The sequence below is a fragment of the Ailuropoda melanoleuca genome, chromosome 10, assembly GCF_002007445.2.
Source record: "Ailuropoda melanoleuca isolate Jingjing chromosome 10, ASM200744v2, whole genome shotgun sequence".
NCBI lineage: Eukaryota > Metazoa > Chordata > Mammalia > Carnivora > Ursidae > Ailuropoda > Ailuropoda melanoleuca.
Genome location: NC_048227.1, coordinates 12,722,980 through 12,740,754, shown reverse-complemented (window position 1 = coordinate 12,740,754; position 17,775 = coordinate 12,722,980). Strand labels below are relative to the sequence as shown.

At 46.5% G+C, this 17,775-nt stretch overlaps 1 protein-coding gene across 1 annotated transcript in view; it reads right to left on the bottom strand.

Annotated features, from left to right (window-relative positions):
• The window catches only part of AUTS2 (activator of transcription and developmental regulator AUTS2), a 1,158,739-nt gene that overhangs the window by 316,739 nt on the left and 824,225 nt on the right, over positions 1–17,775 (bottom strand). The window contains 1 exon segment of the mRNA XM_034670021.1: positions 15,210–15,239. Within this exon segment, the coding sequence (XP_034525912.1) occupies positions 15,210–15,239 (30 nt within the window).

Here is a 17,775-nt window from a genome sequence, read left to right as displayed (position 1 = left end):
AAAAGCTGGGTGAAGGGTATGTGGGAGCTTCCTGTGCTATTTTAAGTCTAAAATTATTTCAAAATAGAAAAAATTAAAAAAAAAAAAAAGCAACAACGAAACCCTTCCAAATACCACATGCTCGCTTAAAGGACTATCTTCGTGTTGGATTTCAGCTATGGTGGCAACTGCTACCTCACGTGGGCCCTCGGGGACTCTGAGTACCTGCCCAATAAGCCGTGACCTGCCTGTTTGAAAGCTGGTCTTGAAAGTCCAGGTGGCTCAGTGTGTTAGTGCCTTGGAGTCCTGAACTCAGAGCCCACCCCTGCTCTGCTCCCCCGGGGGCAGCTTCGTCTCTGCAGAGCAACTCTTTAGCACGCGTAGAGGAGACATCGGAGGACCAGGTTCCCAGCAGGTGTGGAGTCTGGTTGAGCTTTTTAGAGGCCGACCATTTCACTTTCAAGTCGAGGAACGAGGAGAATGGTGGGAAATCCAGCTCCCTTCTCTTTACACCACCCCCTTTCAGGTTTCTGAGGGAGGTGAATGTGAAGGGGAAAAGGGGTGAGATGGTGCCGCCTGTATTTGTCTTCCTTTCTTTATTTTAAAGCTAACAGAAGCAGCCCCCTACCTTACTCCCTGCCAGTAGCCTCAACCCTCACAGCAGCCCAGAGCAGACGGCTGCTTCCGCCGGCATCCCTGATTTGCTCCTCTGTCCTTCTTTTTGGCAGCTGTGGGGTCGGACCTCTAGTCTCTAGGGGCCCTTCCAGGGATGCCAGGCCATGGCCAGCCAGGCCCCGAGGAGCTGCCCATGCGGAGACAGTTGCGGACCCCACCAGTCTTTCGGGCCGGTAGCCCTGCATGTTCAAGGAAGGTGAATCAGCTCCCTCCTGGCCACAGACCAGCGGCGTGGAAGCTTTGTTCCCCGGCTGATTCTGCTCCGTTTTTCTCTGAAACCTTAGGATGTAAGTGAGTGACTGCTGGGTCCACTGGAAGCGAGACACTAAAACAGTGTCACCAAGGATGGCGTGGTGTGACTTCAACACTGACCACAGAAGCATGGGGGAATTGTCACCAAAGCATTAACCTTCGGTCTCAGTTCATTCCCTGCTTCAAGCTCCTCACTTGTGAAATGGAGAGGAAATATTCCTTTATCTGGGGGTGTTTGTTACGAGGTTCAGAGCAGCTAAATGTATGGCGCTTTCACTCATTTAGTATAAAAAAGCTACATGGGCCGTGCAACAACCGCACACACTTAACACAACCCAGATGTACACTGACAAAGGGTCATTATGGCACCTTTTATTATTTTTTGCCATCACTAAAAATAAAGGAAGTCATTCTGAATATTATTTAAAAAAAAGCTGCACAAACATCAGATGCTATGATTAATATATGGCTATTTTGTTCTTAAAGGTTATAGTCCCCATGTATATTTATTCCTAAATTAGATGCAGACACAATTGCAGCATTCTGGCTGGGCTCCCACTCATGCCCACAGCTCCAAATGTCTCCACCACTCCACGGGCTCCTGGTCTTCCAGACGCTGACCTACAGTTCTGATCGTTCCTGCTCCAACAGTGTTGGAGCCTTCTGACTTCACCCAGCAGAGGGTCCCTCAACCCCTCTGTGAACTCACGTTTCCTGGATCCCTCACTCTCAGTGCCCAACTGACGGCAGCTCCCATACCCACCCCATCGGATGTCCTTGAAACCAATCATCCATGACTCCTCCCTCAACCCCACATGCTGGTGGTCACCAAACCACGGTCATTCTACTTCAGAAAGGCCTCCAAATCTAACTCCTGCCTTTCCCATTACTTTAGTTGAGACCCCTATCACCTCAACTAGTAGGACAACTTTCTCTTTGGTCATCTGACCTTCCTACCCTTCACACCACTGCCAGAATTCTCTTCCAGAAAATCAAACTGGATGTATCTTTCACCTGCAAAAAGTACTCAGTGGGCTCCTGTCTGGATCAAGTCTAAACTCTTAGCTTGCCATCCAGGCCTGTCTATATGATATGACTTATCTATATCAGCACATACTTCACAGTTCTTTGCTTTTTTGCAAACAATATCCCATTGGCCTGTGATCCTCACCATCCTTGCTCCCTAGCAGGCCTCCACATCCATGTGTTTCAGTCAGATCTACTCTCCTAGACAGTACGGTTTGGTTGTCTGCAGTCCGACACCATGCCATTCTTCAGCATACACTCTGGGGGATCTTGTAATTCATCAAGGGACCTTAGCTTTCCTTGCAATCAGACCTTCTCTCTCTGAAGAGTTGTTCTATCTTTGTCAACTCTCTACCCCAGTTCCCGGGATGGTGCTTGCCTCAGCACAGAGTGAGGGCCAAGGCTGTGGAATAAACCAGGGGCGAAAGTGGCTGTGACTGAGCTTATTAACTTCTAGTCTCAGGAAAACCATCTCAGCGAGGCTGTGACAGTTTAAGAAGTATGGCCCTGGACACAAATGAGGTATTCCAGGACGCCCATGATTCCTTTGGACAAATAAGTTACACCTGGTACCCTAGACAAGTAATGGACTAATTGATATCCTGGTGACTTGGATCCTTGTATCTCTCAAAGGGACTGTCTTTTTTTTTTTTTTTTAATTGGGGGGGGGGGGGCAGAGGGAGAGAGATAATCTTAAGCAGGTTCCATGCCCAGGATGGAGCCCAGTGCGGGGCTTAATCTCATGACACTGAGATCATGACCTGAGCCAAAATCAGGAGTCCTACACTCAACTGACTGAGACACCCAGGTGCCCCAAGGTGACTGTTTCATACTTGGGGATTAACACATCATCCACTATATTAAAAGTATTAATAAATTCTGGACTACTCTGAATACACGTACCTGTGAATCCTCCCTCACTCTATAAAATCTGGTGCCCTTCTGTAACTTCTAACAGCTTAATTTCAGCAAGATAGAACAAATCTGTGAATGCACTTAAGGTGACTCTATACATATTTAGGCAACTATTCTATATAATTATAATATATAATTATTATACACATTATATGTGCTCATATTTGAGACCCTGTGATCACTATAAAGTGCTAGCTTTAGATGATCAAGGCAGCTGGGACCTCTGGCAAGAAGTGCCTTTGAGGGCCTGGCCCACATGGCAGGAAGGTGAGGTGATGCTTAGTGGACATGCTGTTGTCTGTTCCACTCTCACCTTTCTGGTGCCTCCACCCACTCCAACACCATACAGGTCACCTCCAGAACAGCGCTTACGGACAACACGGCCCAGTCTTTCCACAGTCCCCTCTGGAGAACAGAACCCAGAACCTAACCCAGGCTGAGCCGGTCAGAGTCCTTTCTTTAGATTTTCGTAGCTGCAGTGGAAAAGGCCAGGCAGTCTCTTCCACTGGCTGAGGCTAAACGGCATAATGCTCAGGAGGATGGGTCATGATTTCGGCCAAAGGGAGACACCAAGTCTCAGAAACAATGAAAATGAAGTAGACAGGCACAAAGTAGAGACAAGACATGGAGGGCACTTAATATTCTGGTCTGTACTTCTGAAATACAGTTCATATCTCTGCCAATCCAACGGTTTAGTCATTGCAACACTTACTTGAATTCCACAAACACATTTCCTTACTTGTTAGTTTGAATTTAATTTCTGTTATTTGAAACAAAAGAAGAATCTTATAAACACAAAACAAAACCCTGCTAAACATAAATATAGCCAAAGCTGCTAAAACTTTAAGAGTGTTAAAATGACCCAAAGACTTCATAAAGTCCCCTGTAGTTCTATTCTAAGCATGTGTTTATGGATGTGGAGAGCACGTATTTTATCTGGCTACAAAAGGTTGACGAATGCCTTTATACAATGAACCACCACTCTGTAATCGATTTGTGGGTAAATGCCGATTTTTTCAATGCCTACTCTTCTTCAAGCGGGCCTTCCTGTACATCGTTGTAAGTTCAGGCGGGGGTGAGAGAGCAAGTGTGACTCTACTTAAGTGACGTAAATGATGCACATATGTTGTCACGCTGTCTCTGGGGAATACATTATTTAAAATTATTGCTGCATTCTAAATAGACCATCTGAGAGCGATAATTACTTTTCAACGACCGGATCAATACTTTTGTTTTTGTCCTTTACTACTTGAGTGATTGGATCTAAGGCCAGAGGAGTAAGTCAGGTCAGTCCCCTGGACCTACTGCAATCTCGTGGGGGCAGATCAATGTGTGTTCCTCGGAGCCCAAGGAGGAGCGTGAGAGGCCAGGGAGTGTCATCTCTTGTGCGCTAACTTAATTTCGAATTTCTCCATGAGAAAAGCCATGGCGATCTGGGGATCTTCGGACGTGGCATTTACACACTTGCCCTGAGGGTACAGGTATAGCTCATTTCGTGTGTGGCTTATTGAATATGTTCATGAATTTATGACACTGCTACCTACAACGCCAAGGGGAGGTGAGCTTGTCCGTTCTGTGTAGGAGAGGTAGAATCTTAGGCTTGGGGGAGAGAGAGAGAGATGACGGGGCTGGAGAAGTGGAGAACAAAAGGCAATGTCCATGCTGCAGGCCCATGTGATCATTCAAGGGCTCGGTACTCAGGATCTGCCGGGATGGAACTGCCATGATTTCACTCTGACAGGATAGGCCCCGACCTGTTTTATTGGGAGACAATCTTAAATTGTCCTTTTTAAAGAACATGATTCGCTAGATGTTTATAATAGCCTTTCCAATAAGAATAACGATGGTAAGCAATATGAAAGGATGGCGCGTTCTGCCAGAGTGGCTGCTTACACTTAACCGAACAAAATCAACGCCTTTCAAGTACCTCCGAACACCATTTGCATGCAAGTAATGTTCTACCTGCAAATGGGACTTATTACTTAATTAAAGCTCATCACATAGCATCTTTTTTGAGCAATATTTTGTTGGATGTTAGAATTACAATTGAAAGTGATAAAATACTCTTTGAACATTTCCTTTTATTTCTAACACGTTTGTATTCTCCATGGCCTTTTCCTATCAGTCCTCAGGCTTACTGGAACATGGCAATGAGGGGGAGCCCAGCTCCGTGGCTCAGAGTGCTGCCTCCGGAGCCAAGAGACTTGGGTTTGGAACCTGGCTCTGCCACTAGCCGGTTATTGACTCCGGGCGTGTTACATGAGCTCTCCGTGACTCAGTTTCTTCCTCTGTAAACTGGTGATAGTATCAGCACCTACCTGTTAGGGTCACAGTGTGGGTTAAACAAGTCAAAATATGTAAAGCACATATAAACACTATTTATATAGTCCTTGTTAATGATCTCTACGTGGCATGGAACACTACAGGACATGAAGTCAGGGAGAGTTGGATAAGAGGTCAGGAATCCTACCTCTGCCATCATTAGGACATTAGGTAAGTTTCTTAACATGTTTGAACCTCAGTTTCACGTCAGATAGGGTAATCACGCCCATACTTCATTGGGTGATAATGTGTAAGATATCCTGACAAACATTTCTAAGAGGGTTTATGAGACTATCAGGCTCAGTCCCGCCACATGGATGGATATAGATTCTGCCACACCGAGGACCCATGCTTCCCTCCCTTTGTCTGACCACAGACAGACAGGAACAATAAAACCAACCCAAGGTCTGGTAGGGACTGGGGCTTCCCCTGGCTCTCCTGCCCCCATCCACCTCGGAGGGTTAAGCATCAAGAAGAGAGCACACTTTAATATGCAGAAAGCAGCCAGTCACCCGCCAGTCTGGGATGTCCAGGGACACACACACCTGCAGGCTGCCTCCCCATAAATTCTTTCGCTGGCTTCCTTCTCAGAGCAAGAGGAGAACAGCCCCTGCTTAGGCCACCCCCCTGCAGCACCTCTGTGCAGGAAGTCAGGGCCCTTGGGCTCCCCATCAGACGCCTGCCAGAAGCACACACTGGAGCTGGGGAACTTGCCTGAGAAGCCAGTAAAATTTTAATGCACTCTGTAGTGCGGTCATGTCATACTCGGTTATGGCAAATAATCCCAGATGCCTGCAGAGGTAAAATGGAGCTGTAATGTGCTTGCCTCCTAACCCGAGCTGACAGCAATGATGTACGACTACCATTAGCGGAAAATATCACTTCAACTAACCCATGATCCAGCTCCGCTCAGGGTCACATTATCCATGAGGAACAAATTACACTCCCAAAGTAAATACAAATTTTCTACACGAAATGGGTACAAAAAAAGGGAAGGGGGTGATCCGTTCCCTTCACCAGCACACTGCTGAGTGACACAGATGATAAAGGACAGGACAAATCATTGGCTGACAGAGTGCTGTGCCGTAATCAGCTCAGCCGGCACGCACTCCAGCCGATAAACACTATATTCTCCCCTTAGTGGCAAATACATAATCTTTAACACGGACATGGCTGCTTCCGATATTTACTACCATTCGGGCTGCAAGAACGCCCCACGCAGCACTTGCTGCAGAAAAGGAGAGATCCCGTGGCCTTGATGAACCCCAAGACCCTCTGCAAAGGGGGGAGTCAGTGTCTGGGGATGGATAAGGAGTTCTTGGGATGGCAGATGACAGCACAGAGTGAAACTGCCTTGAGGGGTACAGCTCAGGAGCTGTGTTGGTATCACAGACCCTTCTCCTATGTGCTGGTCACAGGAAGAAAAGCCTGGAGAGACCCCAGGAGATTCAAGAGGCTCTGGACCAAAAGCCAAGCCACGAGCCTCCATTCAGGCCCCGTGCTTCCCCACACTGCCTGGGCAACTGTGGCAAGTCCTTTTCCCCTTTTCTGGGACTCTGATCACCAACAGAGCATCTTCAGGTAGAACACTAATATTTAGAGGGCACCTACTAAGTGTCAAGCACACGCTAGGTGTGGGGTACTTGCCAGGAGCATACGGTTTAATAAGATATGAAAGGTTTACACACAGATATGCACTAAAGAAGACTGAGTTCCTTGAGCAATAGTTGGTGCTTAGTCTGCTGTTGGTAAAGCTCCCTGATGACTCACGGTGGCCCCCAGGCTGATTTTGCCACTCACCTCTAAGAGTCAAACCATATACTGTGTAGACTTCCCTTCTCACCTTGGACAACTGCTTGCCAGGTTAAATTTAAAAACTCACATTTCAGAAGACCTTGTATATCTGAGTTGTCAGCGAACCCCAACTGTATTTATTCAATATTTACTGAGCAACTGCCATGTTTGAATTTTTAGAAGCTAGCAGCGTTGTGGGTGAATAGTTAAGACATAGACTCGTCTCTTCTAGCAGAAGGAGGGTGAGGCACAGGGAGGAAGATACAGCAAGGGTTCAGGTGGCACTTCTGGGCATATCCCAACTCACCCTGACATACAGGGAAGCAGCATGTTATGGGAAAAAGAGCCCAGATCCTGGAATCTTAAGACATGGTTCAAATCTCAGCTCCATCACTTAACTTCCTCTTCAGTTTCATTTTCTTTATTTGTAAAATGATGACGTGTATTTGGGAAGATAAGGTCCTTGAACGGGTCTGTCACTGAGTTTGGCACATTGCAGATGATCAACAGTGTTGCATATGAAGATACATACAGATCCCCACAATAAAGATTTCAACAGGGCATACAAGATATTTGTAAAAGCGTTCTGAATAGTAAAATGTTCTCTCCATTGTGAAGTGGCATATCTTCTTATTTAGTTATTATTAACCCTAATCTCATTGGTTTACAGCTCCCAAGAAATGAATAGAATCTGCATTTTTAGACCAAGAAATAAGGAAGAAGCTCTATGACATAACAAGGTGGGCAATTTGACCATCCTAGCTGTAGCTTTGATTAAAAAAAGAAGAACAAAAGGAGGAAGAAAGGTAATTACATTAATCCACTGAATTTTGGGACTTCTGAAAGGATAACATTTGGCTAATTATGAATACAGCCTAATACAGAGATTTTGCTATCTTTATTACACCTAAAAGGGCAACATTATAGGGAGCAATGAACTGTTAACTATATTACCAACCAGAAGTTGCCAAGGGGGGGTTAACCAAGGTAACCACATACACAAATACACATGTGCATGACTAAAAAGAAATTCGTACATCTTTACTGGGGACAGAACACTCTCGGGCTCGAATACAGAGTAAGACTCTTCTGACAATCAAAAAGCAACCCAACCCAGGTTATACCTTTGAAAAGCCACGTACATAAAACATGTTGTTAAAGGCATCAGTAGTACACATGCCTCTGCTTATGAGCTTCCTGCTATTCAGCTGGCTCAGGGCTCATGGTCAATTTCATGAGGATGAAAGCCATCGCCTCCACCTACCTCTTCCTTGGCCATGTAACCTTCCCTGCAGGTCAGCTGTAAAAAAGCCAATGGTTCATTCTAAGAGAAAGCAGATGACTTTTGCTCTGGGGTTGTAGAATAGTGAACTCAACCCCAGGTGTTTTCCAGAATCCCCAGAAGAATTCCTTTCACAGGCTAAATAATACACATTACCAATCAATTGAGTTCTTAAAACATATTACGTAAGCTAGCTCTTCACTAGTTCCCATGCTCTCCTCAACAGTTAGGGCAACTGAGGAACAGAGATTAAACTAATTGCACTGTTCCCTCTCCACAGGTGCACAAAGACACACCTAACAGAGCCAGGCAGCGACAACGTCCACGTTAGTTCACTGGTAGATACTTGGAAAAAAAAAACAAAAACAGTGGATATGAATGACTGCATGAATGAACCAACAAACAGGTAATGACCTTGTTCAGACATTAGGCCCATACGTAAGTTTCCCTCAGTTACTTGAAAGAGTCAACACAGATATGCCACAACCTACCCACTATGTTTATCCCTTCTTGGGAATTAGAAAGAGAAGAAAGAATGGAGACAATCCTTATATAATATTCTTTCTACGCTGGCCAAGAGAAAATACAAGCACGTATTAATTTCCCTTCGGGTCTGCCATGTTGTTGGGGCCTAGGAAAATAGCTACATAGGAAATCAGGATATTCAGTGTTAGAACACTGAATCCAGCTCCATCTTACAGATGGCAAAACCAAGGCTCAGCACCATTAGGTAACTTGCCCAAGACCCCACAGCTCATTAGTGTGAAATAAGAAAGTAGGTCTTCTGAGTATCCTCCAAAACCCACCCAAGATAAACAACGGAACATCTAGAACCTGTTCTTTCTTCTCACTCTTCAAGAGTTTAGCTAAAGACGTCTGTCAAATTTCTAATAACTCGAGTATTCCTTTTATTGATTTTTATTTAATCAAAAAACCTGTATATTTATAACCTCTCTTTTTCAGGTGTATGGCATGGTAGTAATGGACAGATATGCTACATACACGTTCATTATCAGGGAAGCGATTTTTGGATTGGCATGAGAACTCTATGATATGAAATAGAGAATAACTTAATGAGAGTTAGGATTTAAAATAATCTACAGTAGAAATTTAATCCAAGGATGGTCTGAATAGGAATTCTAGATGGAGACAGTGGAAGTAAATCAGTTGGAAATATGATGATGTTCAAAGAACAATAAAAAGTCATTTTGACCTAGACAAAAAAAAGCTCGGAGGGGCAAGAAGAGGCTGGGTGGACAGGCATTTTGGAAATCAGGCATCCAAAATGGAAAGCTCTTGAAACTTAGCCAAAAATTGTAGAAACTGCTCAAATAAGTTAGCAAATTTATAAACGGCTTGGAAGTATCTTATGAGAAAATAAAATTGTAAAGGAAATCCAGAAAGCTGAAGAAGAGAGCACCTATTTGCTGGAGTCTGGGAATTAAACCCCGGGATTGATACAAAGCACACTCAAGCTCAGGCATCAGTTTTCTTTTTTTTTTTTTCTTTTTTTTTTTTTTTAAAANAGAGACAGCCAGCGAGAGAGGGAACACAAGCAGGGGGAGTGGGAGAGGAAGAAGCAGGCTCACAGCAGAGGAGCCTGATGTGGGGCTCGATCCCAGAACGCCGGGATCACGCCCTGAGCCGAAGGCAGACGCTTAACCGCTCTGCCACCCAGGCGCCCCAGGCATCAGTTTTCTAAACCTATTTCACTTATCCTCCATTTGGAGATGGATATCCAGGAAAGGAAATGCCCATTTAGCAAAAACAATGAACACTACTGACCACCTAATTTGTGCCAGGCGCTATGCTAAGTGCTGGGGATAAAAAGATAAGAGCACGGGTCCCTGCTCTTCTCCTAGGCAATGGTTGTTTGCTTTGCTGCTATGAAATTGGAAGGGAGGAGAAAAGTCCCTTTTCTAGCTGCAAAATAGGACAGCGTCTCTCATTGTCTCCTGATCAGAACAGGTCTTGTTTCGAAACCGAGGACTGAGGTTCCACAAGCAACAATGAGGGCCTTCTGAGCGTCTGGAATGTTGCTGAGGGTGCACGATCTTGACCAAGTGTGAATCGCGGCCAATCAAGGGATGGGACTCCTCCGCCATAAGCACAAGCCGCATGCCCGGTCTCCAGTTTGACACCTCAGCAGTTTCTGAGCCCTTCAGAAGCCAAGTGAGGCATGTGGTTTGTGTGGGGTTAGCAACATAAGCCTCCGCTGATTTTCTCGCTGCTTTTCTTAGAAGCTGCCCCCTTCCCACACAAGTGAACACAAAATGATCAAACGCAACACATTTTAGCACGAATCGAAAAATGAGAATGCACCAGAAGGTATGTGCATGGGGGGGAGCAGGGAGCTGACGTAGAAAATCAGGAGTACTGCATTTGCAGTTGGCAGTGTCCTAGCAGGCTGTCCCGGGCACTCGGGAACAAGTCACAGGAACCGAGCAACCTTCTCCGGGTGTGAAAAGCCCAGAGAGAGGAAAGTACCATCAGGAGTCCTGCTGGCAGCTACATTAGGGAAAGGAGAATGGCTCCCATCTGGGAAGAGACTGCGTGCGTACTGTGTGTCTGTGTATTCCATGTATCTGTACACACGAGCACATGGGTGCACAGCACACCAACGCCTCTATAGTTTTCAAGTCTTCTGCGCTGTCAACTTTTTAAGAGCATTAAACAAGGGGAAAGTAAATGTCTCTCTTGATATTTGTGATAAGGCAGTGGTTCTCAAAACGAATCGCGTATCAAAGTTACCTACCGAAGCTTTGCAAAAAGTACAGATGCGCTGGTCCCAGCCCAGAGGCAGTGAACCGGACCGTCTCTCCTGTGATGGGTGTTGGGAACTGACGCAGTCAGGCATGTGGTACAAGGACTATACAACCTACCCAATTGCCATCCGATTCCTGCAGGACAGCCCGCTTGCCCTTGGCTCCAGGTTGTGCCCACAGGAAAGCCTGATATTTGGGATAAGGCATTTAAAAATCATTGCACGGGGACCCTTCCAAAATTCACAACACTTCCATTTAGTTCGAACAGGACACGCCCTAGGCGATGAAGGCCGAGCCTGAGGTTTGAGTGAAAAAAGCAAACACACACACCCCCCTCCCATCCTCGGCAGTTTCTCTGGCAGATCTTGAGCCTTCTGAAGAGGAGGCTAGCCTTCCTCATTTCTCAAGTGAGTCTCTCACTTCACCCCGAGTAAAACTCATGAGAGCTAACATTTAGGAGCACTTACTATGGACCAGGAACTGAGCCAAGCACCTTCATTTAATGTGTACAGAACCATGGTGGAGCTGTTGGTATCCCATTTGGCAGATAAGAGCACTGAGGCTTGTCCACTGCCACAAAGTAGTAAAGCAGAGCCGAGCCTGGGCCATCGGACTTGGAGGCCCAAGTGCTTGACCCCTGGGCAAGATGCCTCCCAACCAGCTTCATCCTGTGGCCACACAATAAACAGGAACTAGGTGGATGGAGAGAGAACTACTTTTAAGCTCTACATTAATTTCATAACCAAATAGGGAGTGTTTCTTAGTATGATGGGCTGCTGCCAGGGGTAGAGGAAGAGAGGAAACAAGAGAAAACCTAGGCCAAATACGTGGAAGTGTGCACGTTGCCTCTTTGTTCTCGAGATACCGATTCACTTTGAATGGGAGACTAGAATAATTGCTTCATTTGGGCGATGAAGGTGCAAAGGGCTTCCTCCTTTCTTTACGCTAAGCACAAGAAAGAACATTCCCACACCAAGCATGCGGAGTGTTCACAGACTTCTCTAGCTCCCCACCCAACGCCTACCTTCCCAAAGTCCTCCAGGTTCTCTGCCACTAAGGCAAAGCGTGTCCGCGTGGCTGGGAGGGGGGCTGAGAGGCGCTTTGCTCCGTGTCTCATCAGGGCCTTTTCCACGCACAAGCGCGTCTCCTGCATGCATGGAAAGCTCTGCTTTTTTTGCCCCTTTCCCAGTCACTTCCACATTAATTAGTAAGGGTATCATTTTATAAATTACAGCTTCGTATCAGAGGAAAGCAGAGTTTATCTTAATTCAGTCAGCTGTGTGAAATACAGTACCCTAATTTTAGCCCGCCAGTTCTGCAGATCCCCATGGAGTAAGAGAATGACAGGTCTTCCGGAGAGAAATCCCAGTGGGTCCCTACAAGTCTCACTTTTGCCTCCAACAGCATCCCTGGTGAGGCTGCTGAAGGGATCCCAGGACACTGAGTGGCATCTTTTCCACCATTAGCAATTCAGATTTGAATGCGAATCCTCCAAGCAGCACATGAAAGCAGCCCCCGGTTAGCTGTGGGGCTCAGAGGGGGGCCCAGGCAAAAGGCTCTGGCACAGAGGAGGCTGACAGGGGCCCAGGCTCCGGCGCGCAGCAGAAGTCTGGGAGGGTGGTGTTAGAGTTGGTGATAAACACCAGACAATCTCAGTCCAAAAGGGGAAGCCTGACAGTCTTAACTGTAACCGAGCCAAGCGGGCACGACTGCAATTACAGTCTTGATTGCTCCTGCTGGGAGCCCTCGGGAGGAATACCGGGTGGCAGGGCAGGGACGGATGACGTGAGTGCGGCTGTGGAGCAGCTCCCCACGAGGAGGAGGGCCTGCAGGGCCACCACGGGCCACAGGAAAAGCAACAGGGGCAGCTGGGCTGGAGTGGGCGTGTGTCCGAGGAACGCTCTCCCCTCGCCGGCATCACCCGTCTCGTGTGCTTGCTATAACACATCTCTCTACTCTCCTTCGTGGCCCTGAAATCATCCCCGACTCTGAGTGGTGGGGCCCTGGCTCCTTTCCCACCGCCATGACTCTGCTCAGACGCTTTGCTGCTTTCTGCACTCAGAGCTGGAACCCAGGGCAGCAAGGACTCGGGCATTCGGGTCCTGGGGAGGGACTCGCTGGGATGCTGTCAGTGTGTAGGAAATGCCTCGGCCCCCAGAACGCTCTGAAAACCACAGACAGTTCTGGTAATTCTAGGAATTACCAGAGGTAGGTGATCATCTGGACAAGTGAGGTAACCGGGCTAGGATGAGGCCCAGGCATCAGGAGGTTTGCAGCCCCTTCCCCCAGGTGACGGCTGTGCATTCAAGGTTGAGACTGCTGATCCAGACACCTACGTGCAGTGCCACACCGGACAACCTTATCGCCTTCTACCACTGCTGGAGACCGGGGGCACTTCGGGAATTCATGCTGCCTTTTCAAGAAAGAATGTGCGTTTGGACGTGAAACCCCAAAGAAGGTTCATCCCCTTGGAGAAGTGCCAGCGGCCTGGAAGGTGAGATCAACCGTCACCTATAAAAGATCTCTTAGAACAGCCAGGAAGTACCGGTCCCTCCCTGCATGCAGTGCCCGGGATGCCTGACAGAACGACCTGAAGACCACCATGTGGGAATGTGGCCTAGAAGGCTCCAGAGCCGGCAGACACGCCTTGGACACAGAGCCCCTACTGCTGTCCATGCACCTCTGGCACCCACAGCACACTGGCTGCCTGAGGCACCAGGGGACCTTCTTGCAAGGAGCAAAGACTCCCAGGGGCTGGAAGAAGGAAGCTCCTACTTGTCAGTTAAACAAAAGAATAATCCACAGCCCCCTTCGCAGTGTGTACTTTCACTGTCATCCAACAGCCCATTACCATGTCACAGCACAGTGCACCCTTCCATAGGTCACTTTGTTTAAAATGACATGGCTAATGCACATGTCAGCAAGCTGACAGTCCTGGCCGTCCTTCAGAGATAAAAACCGCAAGGCGAGAGCCTGTTCTTATCTAGGGGACATGCATTGGTCTATCATCCAAGTCAGGCAGAACATGATTTCTCCAGAGAGCACTTTTTTCATTTCCTGATTTTAAGGAAATCAAATAAGCACCATTTGTCTTCATCTGAATATGCTTGACCTGCTCAAATGATGATGTCTCGCATTTTATAACAGGCTACATATGCTGAATTCAAATTAACGACAGTACAGAACAAGAGCTTTTAGATCTCTCTTGGAGGCTGGCAGCAGAGAAGGAGGGAAAATTCTGGGCTGGATGGGAAGACCCCACCAAATACCAACTGCGGGGTTCTGAGTAAAATCCACAAACCAATAGGATGTGAGAGGCAGAGAATAGGGCTCAAGACATCCAGCTACACAGGACAGACCCGGAAACTGGGGAGGGGATTACTGGTCCCTTCCTTTTGGTGCCGAGCAATATAGAAACCGTGATATTCAGGTAACTCTTTTTGAAATACATAAGGTAGGAATAAAATTAGGAAGAAATTTGGTTGGGGGGTTGGGACAGCTAGAAAGAAAGACCAAACAAACATACAATCCCTTTGCTTCAGGCGCAGAAAATTCGCTTTACCAGGTTGTGATCCAATCTTCTGAAAGCTCAAAAACTGAGCTCCTTTCTTGATCCATGTTGACTGGATACCCAGAGGCTGGCAGCCATCAGCCTCAAAAGAGAGCATGTACCTGCAGGAAGAACCACCCTCCCACCTGGCCATCCACCTGGATGAGAAGAGAGCCGTTCCCACCCGAGCTCTCCTACCCCCCCCATGATGACGGTTCTAGAAACACACCATTCCTATTTCTATCAAGAAGGCCAATATGTACAGAAAAGCAGGAAGAGGCAGGGAGGTCAGTAAAAGCAATGGAGAAATGACATTATAAATGCAAACTATCAAGTTTAATGTTCTGAGGATTAAAAAAGAAAAATCAGATGGTTATGGAAATAGTTTCCTCTTTTAAAAATTATTATAAAGTGAAAACTTGATTTTACATGTATCCAATATTAATGGACGTGTTTGAAAAAAATGGACGTCACAAAGTAAATACGTTATTTCTTATCATAGGAAATGCCACTGTGTAAATATAACTGGTCTTTGCAGAACAAAAAAGGTGTGGTCAATATGAAGCTGGCATCCCACCACCCTGTAATTATGTGGGGGAACCACGGTGCTCAACTGTGCCCACAACGGTGGGGCGGGCGGGGGGCTTACCTTCTCTTCCTGGTCACTGTCGCTGTCACACTGAAAAGAAAGACAAGAGAATAAGGGTTAGTTCAAAAATTGAGCAGAGTTTTGTTTTTGATACAGAAAAAAAAAAATAAATGAATAAAGGAAAGACAAGCAAAGGAAATAGGAAATGTTGCCTGAGCCGTAAAGAGTTTCTTCAGCTCAAATGCTCATAAACCGAATCAGAAGCAAAACCCTGAGAAGCTGCTCTGTTGATTTCATTTGATGCCTGTGCTCTGTGGTCCTTCTTGTGGCCTGTGGACAAGGTCTGGCAAGGTGCCTGATCACAACGGTGAGCACCCCACTGCACGGGAGAGGGGGTACCCACTGAGGAGCCAATCCAGCCGCAGGATCAAGGTGAATCAGGGTCATTCACTGCGATTCAGAGCAAATCAATACCTTAATGGAGACCTCCTACCTTCAGCTAATGTGAATGGTTGTCTCTCTCCTGGTGCTTTTTACACAGAAAAAGAGGTAAACCTCTGGACGCTGTGTTCTCTCATTTGGACTCTGAAGGAAACAGAACATAATGGGCAGAGCTCACCAGTTGTGATGGCTGCCTTTCCTAAGGCCCCGAAAAAAAGAGGGAATGTTCTCTACAAAAAACACACCAAGAACAGGGAGAGGTCAGGGAAGCAAATCAATAATATGGGCAGAGAAATATGTTTTAAGGCAGCAGACTCATATCATATCTAACAGATCCCAAATTCCTACTGGTGAGCTAAGCTTGGGATAATCAGGGAATGAGTTAACTCAAAACTCTGGCTTCCTCATTAGATATGAAGGGGAAAAAGTAAAAACCACATTTTCTTTTTTAAATGAAGAGTGTTTGTTACCCATCGGATTTGAAAAAGGGGGATGAGTTTTGTCAGAGTGAATGCACAGCAGATCAATATGTTCATTCATTCACTCAACAGTCCTTGGTGAGCACTGCTAAGCTAGACAGATATTCAACCGAGACACAGGATTGGCCCTAGAGTAGCTTTCAGGTTGGCAGTAGAGAGGAAGCTAGAACACAAATACTGAGCAGAGGTGTGGCATGATGAGAGCCATAGTCCATTAGGATGACTTCCCCCGGGGCGGAGGACAGACCACGCGCTCTGGGGGAAGACACAGGTCATGGGTGACCGTTTGGCAACCGTTACAGCACTGTCTGAACCAGCACGACACATGGTTGAAGAAAGGGAGGAACAGATGGCACAGCAATTCTGAAGGTAGAACCAAAAGGACGTGGTAACACATGCATATGAGAAACAAGGAAGAGGGATGAGTCTAGGATGATGCCAAGGTTTTTAGTGTGGCCACCTGGACACGGGAGTTGATGTAGCTATGAACAGAAACAGAAAATAAATTTGCTTACACAACAGCCACTACTGGCTAGATACCCACAGTTGTTCACAAAACCCTTCTCTCTAGTCTGTAACTTCTCCTGACATTTTGAGATTGAAAAAGACAGGTAGTCTCTCTTTTCCAACTTTCCTTGCAGGTAAGGGTGGCCATATGACATGCTCTCGGCTGAGACTTGAGGAAATGTCTGCTGAAGGCTCTGAAAAATTTTTCTCTCCTCAAAAAAAGAAGAAAAGCAGGAAGCACTGGCTTCTTGCCTTTAGAACATGATTGTCCGAGGATGTGATGTCCAGATCTGTGGCAGCCACCTTGCAAAAATGAGGCAGCAAGTGTAAGTACAAAAACAAGATGGCAATGGCACGAAGGAGACACTTGAACCAACCTAAGAGCAGCTTGCCTCTGGACATTTGTGTTCAGATAAAAATAAGTTACCTTATCATTTAAACCATTGTTAGAGAGCTTTCAATCGAGAGTAACAAAGACTCCATCCAAATGGACACCTTGCTATTGTAAGACACACCTGGGAGATTACTTCTTCTTTCTAGCTTACCGTCTCTGCACTGAATTTAGGAACTCACATCACAAACTCCTAGGCTAGAAGGTTCTTTTTTTTTTTTTTAAAAAAGATTTTATTTATTTAATGGAGAGAGCCAGCGAAGAGAGGGAACACAAGCAGGGGGAGTGGGAGAGGAAGAAGCAGGCTCCTAGCGGAAGAGCCTGATGTGGGGCTCGATCCCAGAACGCCGGGATCACGCCCTGAGCTGAAGGCAGACGCTTAACAACTGCACAACCCAGGAGCCCCAAGACTAGAAGGTTCTATCATTTTCTACTGTCCATGCTGGCTCCTCCATGACACAGGGCGATCAGAGTTTTAGCGACCGTGCTTTAACCAAGTACGGCTTCATTGTTTTCAACCAGGTTTCCAAACTCAGATGGTTTAAACTTACTTTTGCCTGACGAGTGATTTCTCTGTTATAATAAACCAAAAGAGGCGAGATGAGGGCTTTGAAGGCCTAGAACAACAGACCGATGAGGCTCTCTTCTCCTGATTGTGTGATTTTTTTCCCCATTGCCCTTAATCAGGGCTTCTTTAAGGTTCCTAAGTTCTGGGCAGATTTTCAAGAGTGACAAAGCATGATTCAGGAGGGCACGTGGAAGAGAGAAGCATGTTGTGCCTGGTGGGCTCATCTCCCCAGATGTTCAC